Source organism: Equus caballus, chromosome 10, assembly GCF_041296265.1.
Source record: "Equus caballus isolate H_3958 breed thoroughbred chromosome 10, TB-T2T, whole genome shotgun sequence".
Classification (NCBI taxonomy): domain Eukaryota; kingdom Metazoa; phylum Chordata; class Mammalia; order Perissodactyla; family Equidae; genus Equus; species Equus caballus.
The window spans coordinates 5,759,378-5,779,330 of NC_091693.1; the positions used below are offsets into that span (position 1 = coordinate 5,759,378).

The 19,953-nt window shown below is 42.5% G+C and overlaps 2 protein-coding genes across 12 annotated transcripts in view; one reads left to right on the top strand and one right to left on the bottom strand.

The window, feature by feature from the left end:
• LOC102149838 (BCL3 transcription coactivator) lies at nt 1–19,321 on the bottom strand. The gene is given in 14 exon segments (XM_023651240.2): nt 1–108; nt 3,178–3,334; nt 4,713–4,843; nt 6,847–6,979; nt 6,981–7,182; nt 7,185–7,252; nt 7,254–7,368; nt 7,371–7,483; nt 7,485–7,671; nt 7,674–7,842; nt 7,844–8,218; nt 15,063–15,152; nt 18,821–18,957; nt 19,174–19,321. Coding segments are annotated over 14 exon segments (2,133 nt in total).
• Nucleotides 19,079–19,953, top strand: part of LOC100057907 (zinc finger protein 181) — a 9,670-nt gene continuing 8,795 nt past the window's right edge. For 3 of the 11 annotated variants that reach the window (XM_070222865.1, XM_070222870.1, XM_070222872.1), the window contains exon 1: nt 19,701–19,840. The gene's annotated coding sequence lies outside the window, so the exon portion shown is untranslated. Of the gene's footprint in view, nt 19,841–19,953 lie in introns of all 11 variants that reach the window. The other 8 variants (XM_070222868.1, XM_070222874.1, XM_023649523.2 and 5 more) reach the window with 7 other exon arrangements.

The following is a 19,953-nucleotide window of genomic DNA, read 5'->3' on the forward strand; positions in this document are numbered from 1 at the left end:
TTACTGCTGATGGAACAGCACGGAAGAGATGTACTGGTTGGATTTACGGTAGCGAGAATTGGTAAGCAAGGGATCAAAATCACCAGCCAGGAAGGGTGGAATCCATACCTTGGAGAGAGACAGAAGTCCACAACTGGAAGGGGAAACTCACATTCATTTTTGACATAAAGGGAGGAAAGAGATGGCTATTTGTGGGGATAAACTTGTAGATTGTGTGGTAGGAAGCTCAAGGAGTTCTTATCTGATCACTTTTTTTCTCTATGATATAGGAAGAAAAATATATATGAAGAATGAGGGAATTAGTGGTATGCTTTAAAAAATTGCTGTAGATATCAGCACAACTCAAATTTAGTCAGTAGTTTAGAAGGTCAAGATTGGTGAGCAGGAATTATAGTGTCAACAACGTGTCCACCGGGGTGATATTTTGTAAGCACATAAAACTGCTTGAGGCAGGCAAGGATGAGCCGGAGAACTGGAGTTTCACCTGCTGGAGGGAAAATGAAACTACAACAGGGCAAGGAGCTAAGGGAAGAGTATAAGCGGAAGGGAGAACACTGAAGATTGGAAGGCCCAAATTCAGACAGAGAAATGAAGGGTTCATGAATTTTAGATTCGGACGATATCTAAGAAGCCATGTCTTAGGTGTCGTTTCAGGGAAGGAGCTGGGAGATGGGAGCCTGAGATCCTAGACTGGAGTCAGTGAATATATTACGTAATTGGCAAGGCATTTAAGATTGATAAGCTCTTGTTTCCTCTGAAATTGAACATGATGTTTCTCCCGCTAAAGCCATATTCCCTACTTTTTATGTATTCATTTATCCCATTTGGTCCTTTACCACTTAAACATCCTTTTTATCCCTTTCTGCCACAGCTTCACTTATCCTATACTGTGAAATTTACTCCCGAGTGCCATGTCGTGGCCCAGGCTCATCTGTTCTGGAGTCCTCACCACACTACAGTGCATGGATTTGTTTCTTTGTATGTCTCCCGTCAGAAGCTGTACGTTTCTGTGTTGCAAGCTGTCTGCCTGAGGCGTGCCTTAGAGGGCCCTAGGATCCAGCACATTTCTTGACACATAACGAGACTCAAGGAAAATATGGTGACTGCTTGGAAGGGTCAAATACAACAGTCTAAGGTAAAAAAATCACCACCTCATCTTTCAATAATATTTTATTATACATGATATGGGATATTTGAGTCTCAATAAAATAATCACTTTGCATAAACATGAACTTTTTAACATAATAAATTATTTAATTATCCATAAACATAATTTATCTTACCAATGGCTATTTTTTAAATGTTTAATAACTTGTTTTTGTATTTACAACGAAGAGTCATTAATTCTCACTGAATTCATTTTGGAAGGAAGAGAAAAGCACGACAACAATGACAACAATGACAAATTCCACACTCCCACTACTCCAGTGAGGATCAGAGCAAGTGCTTAGGTGTGTATTCTTTGTGAAGAAAAAATTTTTTGCCAATACTCGTAATATACATATATAATTTTACATAAATAAATAGATGTGGTCATACCATATAGACTATTTATACTTTATAAAACCATTTTTCCCTCTTTTGTATGGTGAAAAGAAACTACAATTTAATCAACTACTTACCTATTAATGAGCATTAAACTTGGTTTAGAATTTTACCACTAGGAACGGTGTGTCTTTTAGCATGCTTATACATAAGTTCTTATGTAATGGATCTTTTATTTCTGTTAATTGATTCCCAGCAATATGTTGCTGGGTCAAAGGGTATATGTACTGTAAACTTTAAAATATATTGGTTACTATTCAAAATGTCTTTGAGGACTGGCAGCTTCATCAGCAATGTAAGTTCCTGTAATAGCTGTTCTTGAGTCATTTTACTTTATGACACATTTTGATCCTTCATCTAAGGGGTTATGTTATATTTCCTGCTAGAGGACAGGAAGCTTTGTTAATTCTCTTTGGAATGAATGCTCCTACGCCCCTGCGGAGGGAATGGAAGGTAGCATTCCGTGGATGTAAGTAACATCCTGTCCCACTTGCCTGCAGTCTGAAAATTTAAGTTCCCCAATTTGTGTAATAAGAGCTTAAAAACTCTTATTTTTAGAAGCAGAATCTAATTTTAGGATGAAACCTAGTTGTGCTAAATACATTGTTTGAGCACCTGCCTATGATAAGGCTGGTCAAGCTACTCTTAACTATGCACCGATCAGTTGTAATAACAGTGTGTTCATTTAGAATAGCATCTTGAGTGTAGGAGTTGGGGTACATAAGTAGGAAAAGAGTTAAATTGCCCTGGACAATAGAAGGCTTTTCCCCCCTAATCTTCAAGGAGGTAGGGACAGATAGTAGCAGAGAGAAATTTAGCAGGGCTCATAACAATGAGAGGATACATGAATAAAAAGATTGAGAGGAAAGCACCAAGTTCTGCTCAGCTCCGGTTGTGAGCACTAGGATTTCTGAATTTGAAACCTCATATGTAAAAGGAATTTGAATGAGAATTCAAAACTTTGTTTTGTGCCTAGATTTTTGCTAAGTTATAAATTATTTTTGTTCTTAATTCTGTCCACAATCTGACCTGGTCATAATAAGTGTTTAAATAGATGGAAAAAAAGAATGAATTTTAAAATGAACAATATTTAGAGGCATAAGCTCTAACTTTTATAGTGCTCCGACTAGTTTAGGGAAATGTTTTATCCTTGTGCAGCAAGTAAAGTAGAGTCTAGAGACACAGGGGTCTCTGTTGATGAGCACAGAAGGGCTGAGAGTGGGGAAACCTGCAGCAGTAAGTGGATGGTGTTCACCCACCACCAACTGGGATAATCAAAATAAGACATATAAAAGATAAAGAATGAAAGCAGTGAGTAAAAAGAGACGAATATGCTCACAAAGATGAGGATGCTCTGAGTGGCTCTGCTCTCAGTGGAGCATTTTCTTGGTAAGAGGTTTCTGCTGTGAATGTGTGGGACATTCTGCTTTATGTCCCTATGAGATGAACACTGTGGACCATAGGCCTAAATCACAGAGTCAAAACAACGCATCATTGGAGGAAAATATCAATAAATGCAATCAGTATATAGTTCTATCAACAATTGTGCCAGAACAGTATCCCAAATTCTTTTCCTCTGCGAGAATTTTGCTTTCCCTCATGCCTCGAATACACAGAAACAATAAAATTTACCAGCATGTGAAGGTCCCAGCAGAGGATAATGGAAAAGCCAATGTACTTGGGGGCTTTGACCTTGAGCTCCTTCCACTGAGAGCTGCTGGGGCTGATCGTGATGGCCTGGAAGCCATTCAAGATAGAGGTGGTGCCAAGTGACATCCCTCTGGCTACTCTATGAAGATAAAAAATGAGTATGCATACATATTCAGGAAACGTTTTATTCCAAAAATTGCTATTGTCTGGAAAACTCCCCTAGAGAGAAGAACCAAACAGTTGGCAAATATTAGGTTCTTGAAAATCAAATTTGCGTGCCTTAATCTCCATCCAATACAGTAAATAAAGTTGTAGTAACAAAGAAGTAAGATATTCCCTAGTGTTCTACCTCCCAACTGAGAGACAAATGTAATTCCCATGACCAGAGCACTGATAACAGTCAATCACAAGGACAACAGGTTTATTCAGGACCAGTAAATCCTAGAAAAAACATAAATGGTATACTTTATCAAGGCAATTGAAGCCCATTGGATACAGCTAGCCATTCTTCACCACTCAGAAGTACCTGCTACAAAATAGATCCTTTACATTAAGGGCTTCTTAAAAGATTGAACATGAATGTCAGTTAAGTTCAAAATGTATACTTAAAAAATATGTTGTTTCAGTTCTTCAAATAGTACACATCCATATATACCTTGTCCTTATGCCATTTCTGTTCTATCTGTGTTATAATGTCCTTGGGCACTCTTCTTTGGTCAAATGTCCCGTTAATGACTAAATAATTGTTTTATAGGCACAGTCTCCTATTTGAAAGAAAATGCTGGTGTTCAAGATATAATATGGATGACCTATTTCAGCGTATAATACTAACAGAAAAATCTACCATAACCAAACTTGATTATTGAGTGCAAGAGCCATTCAATATTAGGACAGTGAAGTGGAAGATTCAGTTGCATTTCAGCAAGGAACAAGAGTATAATGACCACTATCACAGCAAATGTTCAAAAACATGAAGCCTATCCCCCAAAATAGGGCGTGAAAATGAAAATATAAAAGGTTGTAAAGCAAACCATTACTCAATTTTAATTTTAGATAATGTACCCATCTGCTTTTTAAGCAAAGAGGGTTAAATCAAAATTTAGTAGAATTAACATATCATGCCCAAATATAAGAAAATATATACAAAAAATCAATGGTTTTCATATATCTCAGCATCAAACAATATGAAAATATATTTAAAATATTTATTTCACATTTTAACATTTTTATTGAAACCTTGAATTACAATGACAAGAAACGTGCATTGTATAAATAATAAAAACAAAATTCTAAAGGCACTAATGGTATCTGTAAATAAACACAGACACACTGTGTCCCTGGATCTGACCATTGTTAGGAGCTCCAGTGTTACACAAGAATTGTATAACATCACTGCAATTCTAATCAGCTGTCAGAATATTTCTAAATTATTATATTTTAAATTATTTATAAAATAGACTAATAAATGTGAATTGGCAACAATAAAGATTATTTAAAGAATAATTAGGGTTTCCTACTTCTGGTCTGACAGATAAAGAACTTGGAAGATGTCACTCCTACCCTTACAAGAAAAAAGCTGAACAAACTGAATATCAACAATTCTTCTCAGTTCCTTCAGAGAGTTGAGGGCACAGGGCACACCACCACCCTGAAAATTTGAAAGAGGCAAATACAAAGAATCCCAGACTACTGGGGTAGAAACCCAGGATCAGAAGCTGCCGCTGGAGCTGGCACTGGTAGGAACACTGAAACTAATTGACAAATTCCTGAAGGCTCAGTGTGGACGAGCTTGAGACCTAAAAGCTACAGGTGGCCCAGTATTAGGAAAGCCCCACAATTTCGTGAGTTTTACCCCCAGGAACCCCACGAGGTTCTCAGAGTGAAGATCAGAGAAAAATCTCCTCATGCCTCTGGCAGGGAGAGGGGAAAATTAACCATTTTGAAATACTCCCAGAGCATTCTGTTCTCCCTAACAGAAGCCTGCCCTCAAGGGGAACTATTCTACCACAGCCTAACGACCTGAGGGGAGGGAAATGCCCAACATCAGCCCCTTCTAGCCTTCCTGTCTCACCTAAGGGGGAGAAAAGCTGAGTCATTGTGAAGGTCACAAGTAGCCCAGGAGTGCTGGCTCACCAAAAGACTGAGACCTAATCATAGGACTATAGAATGCTACCTTCCCCCATACCTCACCACCACGTCAGTTGGGCTCCTGTAGTTAATAGGGAATTACAGCTGATAGAACTGAAAGTCTCAGACTTTATTTAAAAAAGAGTCTCTAGAGAACCCCTAAGCACCAGGGGAGATGAAAACAAGGAGCTAGAAGAAATTTTAGCCTTTGACATCTACAGCTACAGCAAACAGTAACAAAGCCTAATTCCTAGCCCAGATAAACATAAAACCTTACATTATGGACCCATTTACCTCAGTTCCTTTTACCTAATACATCATATCTAGCCATCGGCAAAAAATTACAAAACATGTTAAAAGGCAAAAATACAATCTGAAAATACAAAGCAAGCATCAGAGCCAGACTTGGATATTGCAGAAATTTTGGAATTATCAGGCTAGAAATTTAAAATAACTATGATTAATATGCTAAAGGTTCTAATGGGAAAAGTGGACAACATGCCAGAAGAGATGAGTGGTAAAAGCAGAGAGATGGAAACCCTAAGAAAGAATCAAAAGGATATGTTAGAAATCAAAATCACTGTGACAAAAATGAAGACTGCCTTTGGAGGCCTCATCGGTAGACTGGACAAACCCAAGGAAGGAACCAGGGGTTTTAAAGATTTGTCAATAGAAACTTCACAAATTGAAAAGCAGAGAGAAAAAAGAATAAAAAAAGTAACAATATCTATGAACTGTGGGACAATTACAAAAGGTGTAACATATGCATAATAGGGATACTAGCAGGGGAAGAAAGAGAAGGAAGCAGAAGAAATATTTAAAGTAATAATGACCGAAAATTTTCCAAAATTAATGACAGACACCAACTCATAGATCCAGGAAGCTCAGAGGATACCAAGGAGGATAAATTCCAAAAAACATATACCTAGTTATAGTATAGTCAAACTTCAGAAAATCAAAGACAAAGAAAATCTTGAAAGAAACCAGAGGAAACCTTACCTCTAGAGGAACAAGGATAAGTATAACACAAGACTTCTCATCAGAAACTGTGCAAGCAAGAACAGAATGGAGTAAAATATTTAAAGTGGTTTATTTATGGTACAAAAATAGTTTATTACAAAAGAAATCCAACCAAAATGCCTAATAATTTACATTGTAATCACTGCCCAGCTACAGCCTGTCTCTCTCTACTCATTGACTGGGGCAGAGGGCAGAGGGAGCAGCTCTTCCCTGGTTCCACCAGCTCTGGGAGAGGAGCAGGAAACGGATGTTGGGATAGAACTCCAGACAGGGGACTCATGCCTGAGAACAAGAGGAGTACGAGTCTGGGTGGGGCTGAGAGGGGGCTATCTGTTCAGAAGACGGGGGTTATGGGGGGGATGCCTGTGCCTCTGTGCAAATCCTCATCCTGAAGATTGGTGGCTTGTGGTGGGGGGCGTGGAGTGAGGTCTTCACAGTTTCCAGGAGGGTTGACCACACAGGGCTGGGAGCTCCCTCGTCAAGAATTGGAGATCTGCTCCCCACCATCCCTCTCAGCTGCCTCCTGGATGGGGAGGGAGGCACCAGCGGGCCAGGGGCTCGGAGGACCCCAGCAAAGGGCAGAAAGGCAGGTGGAGATGAGGGAGGAAGGAAGAAACGGGGCAAGCCATGGGGAATCTTGGGGGTTCTTGCCAGGAGACTGGGAGGGTGAGGAGGATGGTGATGCAGAAAGAAGATCATTGGAGCTGAGGCGGCCACTGCTTTCCGAGGAGGTGGTGGCACTCTGATTGGGGGAGGGCTGTGGCTGTGATGCCTGAGCAGGCCACGTAGCCTTCCCCTTCAGGATGTCAATGATCCCGCGACTGCGCGCTACCATGAGCAGCGGTTGTGACAGTTCTTGAGGCTGCTGTGGACCAGTGTGTGCACCAGGGGGAGGAGCCCGCTGCTCAACTGAGTACTTCTAGGCATTCTCGTTGGCGCCATGCTGCAGCAGCTGCACCATGCTAAGGCTGTTGTTTTCCACTGCGTGGATGAATGGCAAGTGGTCGCTCTTAAAGTCCACTGCATGATGTCTGTGTGGTACTCCAGCCAAAACAGCATGGCTTCGCGGCACTACATGTTCATGGCCATGTGCAGGGCAGTGAGCCCGTTGTGATTGTGGGCCTCCAGGTCCACCAGGCCTGGCCACACTGTCCAGCAGGGCCCACAGGCAGGTCAGGCTGTGGTGCTCACGCACCAGGTGGGCTGCCATCTGGCCATGGCCGTCCAGTGTCATGAGGCTGGCACCAGGCATTACCAGGAGCCGGACCACAGATGGCAATGTGGTGATCACAGCTAGATGGAGTGGTCTCTGCCGTAGGTTGAGGTATTCAGTTCCCAGTCCCCATGCTGGAAGAGGTTGACTAGCGGATGCACAGCTGGCAGATTGGCCTGCACCACTGGGATGTGGAGTGGCCTGTCTCTGTCCTCATCTGTAGGGGTTGCCATGGCGATGTCAGCTGAAAGGGGATGTTCCATGGGGCACACCATGGGGTACAGGGGCCATATGCAGGTTCAGCAGAGGAGAAGAGGAGCCTGTGGCCGGGGTGGGGTACAGGGGCAGTAAAGGTCCCTGGCAGTAAAGCAGAGCCAGGCCGTGGTGAGCTGTGGGGACAGCCGGTGTGTCCGAGCTGCAGCGCAGGGGATCCGGGGGGACAACTGGCCCACAGCAGGAGCTGAGTGGGCCAGGGTGGGCTCCAGGTAGGGTGCCTGGAACAGGCACTTGCAGAATGGCAGCGTGGGGCCAGTGCGCAGGTCCAGGGCCCCCAGTCCCTGCTGCGCTCCCCGGGCAAGGGGGCATAGGGCCTCGGGGACAGCGCAGAGTGGGCAGCAGGAGTGTTGCTTGGGTCTGCCACACCAGAGGGTGGTGAAGGAGGACCTAAAGTATTGAAAGAAAAAAATACCAACTTAGAATTCTGTATCCAAAAACATTATCCTTCAAAAGTGAAGGAGAAATACTTTCTTAGACAAACAAAACTTGAGGAAATTTATTTCCAGTAGATGTGCAATACGAGAAACATTAAAGAAGTTCTTCAGAGAAGGAAAATGATATAGGTTAGAAACTAGGATTTTTTCCCCTACTTTTTCTCCCGCAATCCCCCCAGTATATAGCTGTATATTTTACTTGTAGGTCCTTCTGGTTGTGCTATGCGGAGGCCGCCTCAATATGGCCTGATGAGCGGTGCCATGTCAGTGCCCAGGATCAGAAGCGGCAAAACCCGGTGCCCAGGTGGAGCACGTGAACCCAAACACTCGGCCATGGGGCCTGCCCCAGAAACTAGGATCTTTATAAAGAAAAAAGAGCATTAGAGAGGGAACAAAATAAAATCTCTATTTTCCTAATTGATCTAACAGATAAAATAATAACAGTAGCAATGTGTTTGGTGAATGTAGCTTATAGATAAATGTAATGAACAACAGCAACGTTAGAAGGGATGGGAGGGAGGAATTAGTAATACTCTGCTGGAAGGTACTCACACTACTCATGAAGCAGTGTAGTGTTCTTTGAAAGTTGACTTGCATTAGTTGTGAACGTGTATTGCAAACTCCAGAGCAATCAAAAAAAATTTTAAAGTATGACATGTTAAAAGAGAAAAGAAAATGGAATTATATAAAGTGTTCAATTAAAAGCAGAGAAGGCAGAAAAAAGAACGGAAGACAAAAAAGAAACAAAGAACGAAAGCAATGAATAGAAAACAACTATTTCAATAATCAACTCCATATGTGAATGGTCTAAATACTCCAATTAAAAGGCAGAGACATTTAATACAACTATTTCAGTAATCACTTTATATGTGAATGGTCTAAATACACCAATTAAAAGACAGAGACTGTCAGAATGGATAAACAATAATTAGATAAATGTGAATAAGAGGAATTTTGTCCTACTATTTATCAAAAGTATTCCACAAAGTTTAAATATTAAAAATTAGGGTTTATGTAAGAATAAAACACATATACTGATGAAACTGAATAGAGAGTCCTCAAATGGGAGTTTGTCTCGTGACTGTAAAGAAATAAGAAGTACGATGACCATTTTAGCCAATGAGAGTGATGTGAGCAGGTTCTGATTTGGGCAAGGCCCCATGAGAAGCGTCACGACAGGTGGTGGCTTTAATCGTGATTTGGGGGAGGGTGGAGCTCTAGACCAAACTAACGACAATGGAAATGTTAAAAAAGACAGAAACTTCACAAATCATTCAGAGGAGTAGCATCAATACTTCCACATCACAGTTAACTCATACTCATTCCAAAGAGGAGTTTACGATTAGCCACGCATGTGGCAATTTGATGAACTGTACGTACATATCTATGGAATTTTGTAGTCATAATTTCAGTGTAGTGGAATGGAGTCCCATTTGTCACTACATATCAGAGCAATCATAACTTATGTCTGTTTCCACTTTTTTTTCTTTTTGCAAAATAGCAGGTTTGGGCTTCCTAGCCTTCAAATTTCCTCCCAATCTTTTCATTAACTTTGAAATGCATAGGCCATATGCCTCTCATCTTTCACACACAATAATTCAACTCTTCAACAGTAAAGGCATATTGTAAACCATGGAAAAGCTGTAGGTGAGAAAACTGGAAGAGAAGATGAATAACGAGACTGCAAAATGAGATTTAGAAATATTCATGAAAATCAGAGAAACCCATTACAGGAACTGTTATAGTCTTGTACCTGCTGAAGAGCCTGGATGTTTCTGCTCTCTGAAATCTGCATTGTTGAAATCACCTTTCCCCTTAAGGCTGCTTTCTTTTCTCCAATATGGAGAAACATTTCAAGAAACACAAGTGTCATCTATAGAGAAAAAAATTAGTTTCCATTAATCACACGAGGGTCTCAGAGTTAAAGTGATAAATGTTCATATTCCAACAATTTTCATCGAAATACATGATCTGAGAACTTAGCAAATTTTATATTCATCATCACATGCATGGTGATAACAACGGTATGCCTCCTTCTGATGCTGCAAATAGGACCTGAGAGTCTAATTACATAACTATAATCTGAAATAACTGAAAAATCAGATTTCCTCATTGCTGGGATCTACTCCAATCATCACCGCCATTGATCACACCATCAAAAAGGAGGAGTCAGAGGGGCTGGCCCCGTGGTCGAGTGGTTAAGCTCGCGCGCTCCGCTGCAGGCGGCCCAGTGTTTCGTTGGTTCGAATCCTGGGCGCGGACATGGCACTGCTCATCAAACCACGCTGAGGCAGCGTCCCACATGCCACAACTAGAAGGACCCACAACGAAGAATATACAACTATGTACCGGGGGGCTTTGGGGAGAAAAAGGAAAAAAATAAAATCTAAAAAAAAAAAAAAAAAAAAAAGGAGGAGTCAGAAATGGGCATGTAGTGTCTCACCTGCAAGTTCTCTTCAGAAGTCTAGTTTTTGCCTCCTTTTTGTTTAGAAGCTTTTATCAGTGTACCAGTCTCAACTCTAGCAAGCAGAGCACCTTTTCCTGATATTACAACTTATTCCTTATCCTGAAACAGAGCTGGTCTCCGCCACAAGTTCCCCTGCGTGGCCCCACCAACCATGATTTAGTAACATTCAAACACACCAGTGGAATTCCCTAGAATCTTTTCTTGCGTACTCCACCCTGAACCCCCGTGAAGGCACTAGTCTGTGCGTCCTCGCTCTCTCCCAGCTCCCCACCAGCTTGGTAGAGCCTGCCTCCTAGGCACTCTTCTCGTGTGGCCCTTTGTGGTATGCAGTGACACTGTCCCTCGAGGACCTGTGAGTATAATAAACTTTGTTTTCCCTGGGCCTCTCTTATATTTCCTCTTGTGGCTGCACTTGAATGATCATCACATAAATAAACAAAACAGCAATGACAGGGCCTGCTTGGGGAGTTGAGAATAACTCTGAAAGACTGTTGTCTCCAACACCGGAAACAATTACTAGCCATTGCCACACTCTCCCAAGGGGCAAGGAGAAGCAAGATGGAGAGAAACTTTCCTGTGGTCGGTGGAATCTGAGAGGGTCTCACCTGGAGGGAAGCAGGGAACAATATCTCAGTCAGGAAACATTGTAAACTAAGGAGATGGCTCTTTGCACACTATACGCTTTCACAGTAAATTTTCCAAAATATCTTAACACATGATTCCTTAGACCCTATAGAAACATCTGTATTATGTTGTAAGGGAGAGAAATAGGATCCTACAAAAGAATCAGAAAGTGAACTGTCAGATGAGCATGGATAAATGGAAGAATGTGGCAGTATAGAATCAATTTCAAAGCACAAAAAGAGGCTAGAATTATCAAAAGATCTTCAGAGGCTCATAATAGCCCCAAAGTAGAAACATCCCAAATGTCCATCAATTAATGAATAGATAAACAAAATGTGGTATATCCATACAATGAAATATTATTAGAGCATAAAAAGAGTGAAGTACTGATATGATAATAGGATGAACCTCGAAAACATCCTAAGTGAAAGAAGCCACTCACAAAAGACCACATATTCTATGACTGTATTTACATGAAATGCCCAGAATAGACAAATCTATAGAAGCTTAAAGTAGATTATTGCTTGCCTAGGGCTGGGAATGATGATAAAATTGGGAGTGAGAGTGGAGAGTGACAATGTATATAAGATTTCATGTAGGGTAATAAAAATGTTCTAATATTGTGGTGATGATTGCACAATTCTGTGAATATACTACAAAACATTGAATTATACACTTTCAATGGGTAAATTGTATGCTATGTGAATTATATCTCAATAAAGCTGTTAAAAAAAAAGACCCTGGAAAGAATTTTTTAAAAAGCCTTGGAAGTGTTCTGCATTTACTGGCCATGAAATTTCATTGACTATGGTAATAATATTCCTACAAGAGTTGTATCAGTAGAAGTCCATTGGCAGTGGGTTGCAGTCTGCATGGAGAGGGGGAAATAGAGAGACAGCATGCAGATAACTGCTTCAAGAAATGTAGCTACCAAAGGAAAAGACATTGGCTCACTCTTTTTTTCTAAAAGAAAAAGCCATTGGCCTGTCTTCCCTCCCTCCCTTCCTCCTTTCTTTCTCTCTCTTTTTCTCATTCTTTCAGACTTAGAAAGTACTTTCAACACCCCAGCAATGAGCTTCATGTAGGAAATGCAGTGGTGAAAAGAGACCCAGTTCCTTCTTTCAATAAGTTCCAGTTAAGTGCTTGCTGACAGATAACAAACTATGGTGAATAACTACATGAGTAACAAAAAATGATGAGTGTTGGGCAAATAACTAAAATATGATGGTATTCAGAGTAACTAGACGGCACCTCTAGAGAGAGTGGTGAGGAAAGACCTATTTGAGAAGGTGACAGTAGAGCAAGGACCTGGATGACAAGAAAGAACAGCAGTGAGACCATGAGGGTGAGCCTCCAGGCAAAAGGCTTGAAGGTGGCATAAGTTTGGCTTATGAAAGGTAGATAAGGCAGGCCATTGAATTAACATTGGTGTCTTTGTGAGGACACCACAGGAGAAGAATGGAGCAAGGAGAAGAATGGAAGGAGGCAGAGTCAAGTGTGGTTTGTGTGAACCAACATGCAGAGTTTGGACTGTATTCTTTGAGAGATCAGAAGACATTAAAAGACATTACAAGGTGGAATACTTGCTATGGAGTTCAAAAATCATCTAATTTCTGTATAGAGAGTGGACTGTATGGATGCAAGAGTGAAAGCATGGAGACCAGTTTGGCAGCCCTTGCAGTGTTTCAGGTGAGAATTTGACATGGATAAATGAAGGCTGATGTCCCATTGCTTTGAGGTAGCATTGAAAACAACCCTCTCTGCTGGAATGGATGTGTGGGGAGGGTAAGCGAAGACAAAAGGGGAATAAAGGAAAATGTGTGGATGTTCAGCTTTATCTAATAGGTGGATGGTGATTCCATTTACTAAATGGTGGGACCTTGAAAGAGGAGTGGGATGAGGAGACTATCAAGACCTCCGGGCGGGCCACGTGAAGCATGTGGAGTTTGAGTTGCCAATGAACAACAAAAACGAGCTGGGAGGTAAAGAGCTAGCTGTACGGATTGAGAGTTCCCAGGAGAGTAAAGGCTGGACTATAGATGAAGACTTGGGAGTCATTTTTGAAAAATGATTTAAAACACATGAAAATGCATAGAAGAACATATATAGGAAATATGGAAAATGGATGCCAAATATCAAGTTCTGTGTCCCTTTAACATTTAGAGATCAAAGAAAAGATGAAGAACAAGTAAAGGAAATTGAGAAGCAGCAGCTATTAGGATGAAAATTGAGAAAAATGTAGTGTCATAGAACCAAGAGAAGAGATTTAAGAATGAGAAAGTGGTCAATTGCGTCAAATGTCAAGAGGCCAAGAAATGTAATAACAGAACAGCAACTCTCAGATTTAGCAAAGTGGAGGTTACTCTCACCTAGAGAAAAGCAGTCTCAGGAAAATAATAGGACTGCTCTCTGAAATGGCATAGTTATGGAGAGATTGTGAAGTGAGAATTAAAGAAGATTAATGTAGAAAAAGTTTCCAGGAAGCTTTTCTACTAAGAATAGAAGAGAAGTAGAGCATTTGCTGGAGGGAGTTTTGGGTAAAGAGAGGGTTTTTAAAAGACGAGGCTATTCCAGACACCTAAGCATGTCCGAAAGATGATGGGAAAGATCTAGCAAAGAGAGAAAAAAGTGTTGATTAAAGAGAGAGAATGGCCAATTGCAGGAAGTACATGTATTGCTAGGGGATATTATTGCCTAGGTGTCAGGAAAGGGTTAGTGTTAAGAAAAGGTTAGCATTTTTTAATAGTGATGCTCCAGAGCCCATAGAGCAGTATAGTAGAGCATGGTGACAGTGCACAGAATCAGCTCCATGAGACAGATGGCAGCCATATTTGTCAGGGCTCTCCAGAGAAAACAGAACCAATAAGGGGTGTGTGTGTTCATAAATTAGATAGACAGAGACAGAGATAGAGATGTTTTTATTCTAAGGGATTGGCTCACATGATTGTGGGTGCTGGCAAGTCTGAGTTCTTGCCAGCAGGCTGGAGACCCAGGGGATAGTTGACGTTGAAGTTTGAGTCTGAAGGCAGTCTGGAGGCAGAGCTTTTTCTTTCTCAGGGAATCTCAATCATTTTCTCTTAAGATCTTTGACTGATTGTATGAGGCCCATCTACATGATGGAGGGTAATCTACTTTACTCAAAGTCTATTGACTTAATGTTAAATGTTAATCCCATCTGAAAAAAAAAACACCTCCACAGCAACAGCTAGACTGGTGTTTAACCAAACACCTGGGCACCATAGCCTAAACAAGTTGACACATAAAATTAACCATCAGAGCAGGGTACATAGAACATTTATTGAGTACCAACTGTATGTCTGTCACAGAGGACATAAGACAGACAAAAGACCATACTGGGATTCCTCCTTCACTGAACACTCAGGAAGGTACTTGTGGCAGAGAGGGCTCTGGAAATAAGACTGAATTTAAGGTGGCAAGAGCTTTTGAGAGTGGGCCCGAACTGGGCTCCTCCAAAACCTGGACCAGGGCAGCTTCTCAGAGGTGCTCATGGTGGAACATTATAGTCAATGTTTTTCTGACAATGTCCTGCTGTCCTTTCCCCCAATTAGGGAATGAGATGGACCAAAAGCTGCCTCAGTGCCCCCTAGTTGATACAGACCACTACAGCCCCAAACGATGCACCAAAACAACCTCTCAGGCCTTTAGTTCTTCCTTCAGGAGCAGCTCTTGAACGGCAGGGACCCACCAGCAGCTCACAGGTGAGGGCCCCATTGTGGTTGTGGTCCTCAATCACCACTCGTACAGGCAGTCCAGAGCCCCACATGCTGTTTTCCTCCTACAGTTTGGGTGAAAGAGAATACACTAAAAAGGGGTCCCAGAGGCTGGTAGACCCCTTCACCAGTTACCCAAAAACTTGGAACTAGATTCTAGAAAACTCCAGACTTTGTCTTAAGGACCAAACACAGAACAGAATAGGCTTCTTCAGGGCATTCTGTTGCTACGTATCAAAGAAGCCCAGAGATGGGCAAATTCTTTGGCCAGTAATATAGAATCTGGGGACTTAACATTAAAAGAAACCCCAAATATATATGCAACAATGTATGTACAAGGATATTCTTCACACATTTAAGCAAAAATCTAAGCACAAAGCAAATGTTCGCCAAGGGGAGACAGCTTAAATCTGTTCCTGTTACGATTCTTAATATGGGACACTGTGGACATTCTAATGACAACGTAGGTGATACGTTGCTAATATAGCAAGACATTCACAATGGATTGAATGAAAAAGGATAAAAGTACACAAAATGCAAATCTATATTTGTGAATAAGTGATAACTTTCTTTCAATAGATTAGCATGTTAAGTCACTTTCTATAGGTAGACAGAATGAATTTTTTTTTTAATTTTGCAGCAGTGTTTATTGAACTTTTTACAAAAACAGTGACACTTTTCTTCCATCCACTTATTTTCCAAGACTAACATACATATTGGAGTTCATCTTCCCCAAGCTATTTTTTTTAGAGAAATCATGCAAAGTCAACAAGTAGGAAAAATTTGAGCTCTCTACATAGTAAGTCCCATGAGGGTATTCTCAGGCTTAAGGTGTAAGCGAAGTCCCTTCTTATGGAAGTAAAGCAAGGCTTGTTTCAATTCCTTTATGATCTGAGAGGGACAAAAGTGAGATGGGCACCCTTCTCCCCATGATAGTCACAAACAGGGCCCTTGACACCAGCTCTTAGTGTCCCTCAGGGAACCCAGCCAATCTACCAAGCAATGGCTGTACGCTGTTGGTCAAACGTATGCGCACCTGGCACTGCCTACTGGGTTCACCCTTGAGTCTGGTGTCAGCCTGATACTGATAAATAATCTGTGATGCAGGATGTCAGAGGTCCTCAAGAGTGGAAGGAGACAACACAAAGGTCTCGTTGGAGGCTCTGCACAGGTTCGATATTGGGCATTTTAGGGTCAGGCTTGGGCCCGATTGGGTGTGGACAGTTCTTCAAACCAGTGACAGAACTGGGACTAGACTCTTGGATTTAAAACTTTGGCGCATAGTGGGATGTGTAGGGTTATTCCAAAGTGAAAGGTAGAGGATGAGCCAGGGACAGGGACAAAGATCTCTGCCAGAGGTCTCAGCAGGAGTTTCTCTCTATGGCAAATACATATGGTTTTTGATGTCTCTGGAAGCTAGAATCCCAAACTCCCTAATCACCCTCAGTCTTGGAACAGTTTCAGCATCAACATGAACTGGCTTTTCTTCTCTGAAGTTCATATTCTAAAATGTGCCCTTGACCAGATAAATTCCAATAGCAAAATCATTTACTGCAAATATTGCCTAACAGAAAAGGGAAAGAAGGCAGCTCAGGGCTGGTGGGAGTGGGTTCTGCATGGCATGTAGTAATTTCCTCTCTCCTTATTGATCTTTCTTGGCCCTGTTTTCTTTCTCAAGGGACTGGCATATGTGTTTAAAACTGGCTTACTTATGCCTGTGGATCCCCACTCCACCTGCCCCTGCATTTCTCCTCCTTAGTCTCTACTCATCGGAGTGCCTCTATCCTTTCTGTTAATAATGCAAATCACGGAGCACTCACATGTTAGGGGTCCAGCATCGAAGCAATGTTAAGAACTGGCCAGACGTAGCTATTGAAACAAGAGGACTAGGCCTCCATTTACAGTTCTTCTCACCTCTTCCCGTAATCACATCTAGTTCTTTAATGTTAGCTCCCTGCTCCCCGATGAACTTAATTCATGTCCCAGATATCTGAGGGCTTATGATGGAAAGGCGTCATAATTCTTCCAGGAAGCTCATGAGGAAAAGCAGCAACAATGAAGAGTCCCTATGTAAGATTTTCTGAGTGGACTGAGCAGGGCCTTTATGTCTTTAGCATAGTTTAAAGTGGTTCCAGAGCGGTGATAATCCCAGATCTTGTCTGAAAATAAAATTATATAATCTCTAGAAAAGAAAGGCACTTTCATCCAAGGATACTGGGAAGCCTGATAAAATCTCTTTTCAAAGACAGAGAGACACACAAAGATAACCAACCAAAAACAAAACAAAGCAAACTGAGTGAAGAATTCAAAAAACAAATTTACAGGGGCTGGCCCCGTGGCCGAGTGGTTAAGTTCGCCTGCAGATGGCCCAGTGTTTTGTTGGTTCGAATCCTGGGGGCGGACATGGCACTGCTCATCAAACCACGCTGAGGCAGCATCCCTTATGCCACAACTAGAAAGACCCACAACAAAGAATATACAACTATGTACCAGGAGGTCTTTGGGGAGAAAAAGGAAAAAAATAAATAAATTTAAAAAATAAAATAAAAATAAATTTACAAAGAGATTCATAAAACCTTGAGTTATTGGTACTATCAGATGCACATTATGGATCAACTGTGCCTACAATGTTACAAAAATCTTTGAAAAATCGAAATAAGAAAAATCCCCTGGAAAGGGAATCATGAACAGTAAATAGATCAGAATAAATTATCCAGAATGCAGTACAGAGACTGAAAGATGGAAATTACAGAGGAGAATTTAAGGCACGTGGAGGATAGAGTGGAAAGACCTACTTTACAGCTAATTGGAGTTCACAAGAAGAGGAGAGGGAAAGAATGGGGAAAGGGCAGTATATGAAGAAAGAAAAATGTGCTGAGCACAGGAGGATGCCACTTCACAGATTCAAGGGGCTCAACATATCCCAAGCCGGCGATAAATGGGAGAACTTAACGTCCTGAAACATACAAAAACTGTAGAAAACACATTTGGTTACTGAATCCAGGTCAAAGTCCAGGATTCTAAAGAGGAAATAAATTTTAATATCCTAGTCTCTGCACTCCCCCTTTAACATCTTGCATTTTTCTATGTAAGTTGAACTTTAATATTAAAAAGGCCTTTGTTCTAAAAGAACATTGAACAAAAGACATGCAATTGTCAGAGCAGGAAATACTAAAGCCAACAGACACATGAAAAGATTCTCAATCTTATTAACAATAATTGAAATGCAAATTTAAACCATGATGAGTTATAATGTCACACTTAGCAGAGTGGCAAAATTGGAAAGTTTCACAAAATCAAGAGCTGGCACTGATAGTTGGCAACCAAAATAACTATGAACTATGATAGCAGCGCAAATTGGTACAACTGGAAAACAATTTGCCATTGTACAATAAAGACGTAGATGGGAATACACTTTGCACTGGCAAATCTTTCCTTGTTACATACTCTAAGCTTGGAGAGGAATCTAGCTGATGTGACAATGTTTTTTAAAACTACTGCTGCTACCGGGGTTAAATTCCACAGCCACAAGATGTACCAAAGTGGAAGCACTGTCTAACGAATCTTATGCACATGAGTACATGACCTCTACAAGAAAATTCATAGTCGTACTTTTTATAATTTTAAAAAATAAATTAAATTAAATTTAGAAAAGAAAGTAAAGGGAACAACCCACATAGACACCAACAGTAGATTGCTCTGGCCTATGCGCATGTGTCCAGCGCCCATTTGCCTGGGCTGGACAAGGACACAAACTAAGAAGCGCGTCTGGGGACAGGCGGGTCAGGCTCTGTCGGTTACGGGAGCGATTCTTCCCAGGACTGAGGTCTTTGTCCTCAATGAGCTCCCTCGAGTCTGATATTTCTGAGCCTTTCGAGGGCGAGTAGCACTTCAGAGCGGTCGTCAGAGTCACACCGATGACGTGACCGCATGAGTTGCCGGGAAGTGTCGCTTGTCCTCAATTATTGTTGTGACACCCCAGACACATGGCATTTTGGGAAATATAGTCCAGGGCAAGTGGGCGCCAAATGCTGCGGGCACACACGAGCTGGACAGCGTGGAGAGGGTTTCTGATGAGAGCCCTACCAGGGTAGAGGCCAGTTCCTGTCCGGCAGCAGCAGGGGCCGCCCGTGCGCGGGCAGAAGAACCTCTGTGCGAGCGAACGAATGACCCGGAAGACCTTTCGCGGCCGCATCATCTTCTGGGAAGTGTAGTTTTGTGGTTCGGAAGTCATTGTCTTCACAACGCCCGTAGAGGGCTGCCGTTGGTTCTGGGAAGCAGAGTTCTCCAGAGACGACTGTTGTCCTCTCGATACTTTGCATCTGTGTCCTGCTTGAGCCACTCTGCGACGACGGCCCCAGGCGCTGTGGTTTCCTAGGGAGCCCGGGCCGTTTTTCTCGCGGTGCGCCGAGAACGCGTGCGGCCGCGGAGACTTCTGGGACGTGTGGTTTTTCAGGAGGCTACCGTGCGAGGCCCCGGTAACTTTTGTCCCTGAGGCGGAGTCGCCTTAGAAGTGCTGCTCCGGGCTGGGGCCCTCGCCCTTGGTCCGCCTCGCGGTAGCTTCTGGCCAGCCGGCGGATTCTCCGTCCTGGAACCTGGGAGGCCTCTGGGCAGGGTCCGGGGGCAGCGGCTATCGTCCGCTAGGCGCGACCCGGCGCGTCGGGTCCTCGGAGGTGCCCGCCTTGGACGCCTCGGGGCACCGGGCGAGGCCCAGCGCGGGCTTCGGGGCCCGGAGGTCCCGCTGCGGAGTCAGGCAAGTGTGGGGCCCGGCGGGCGGCCGGCGGGCCTCAGGCCAGCGGCCCCGGGCCCTGCTGGTCTCGGGGTCTGCCCCGCGGTGTGCGCGCCGGCGGGGCCCTGGCTGTGCGG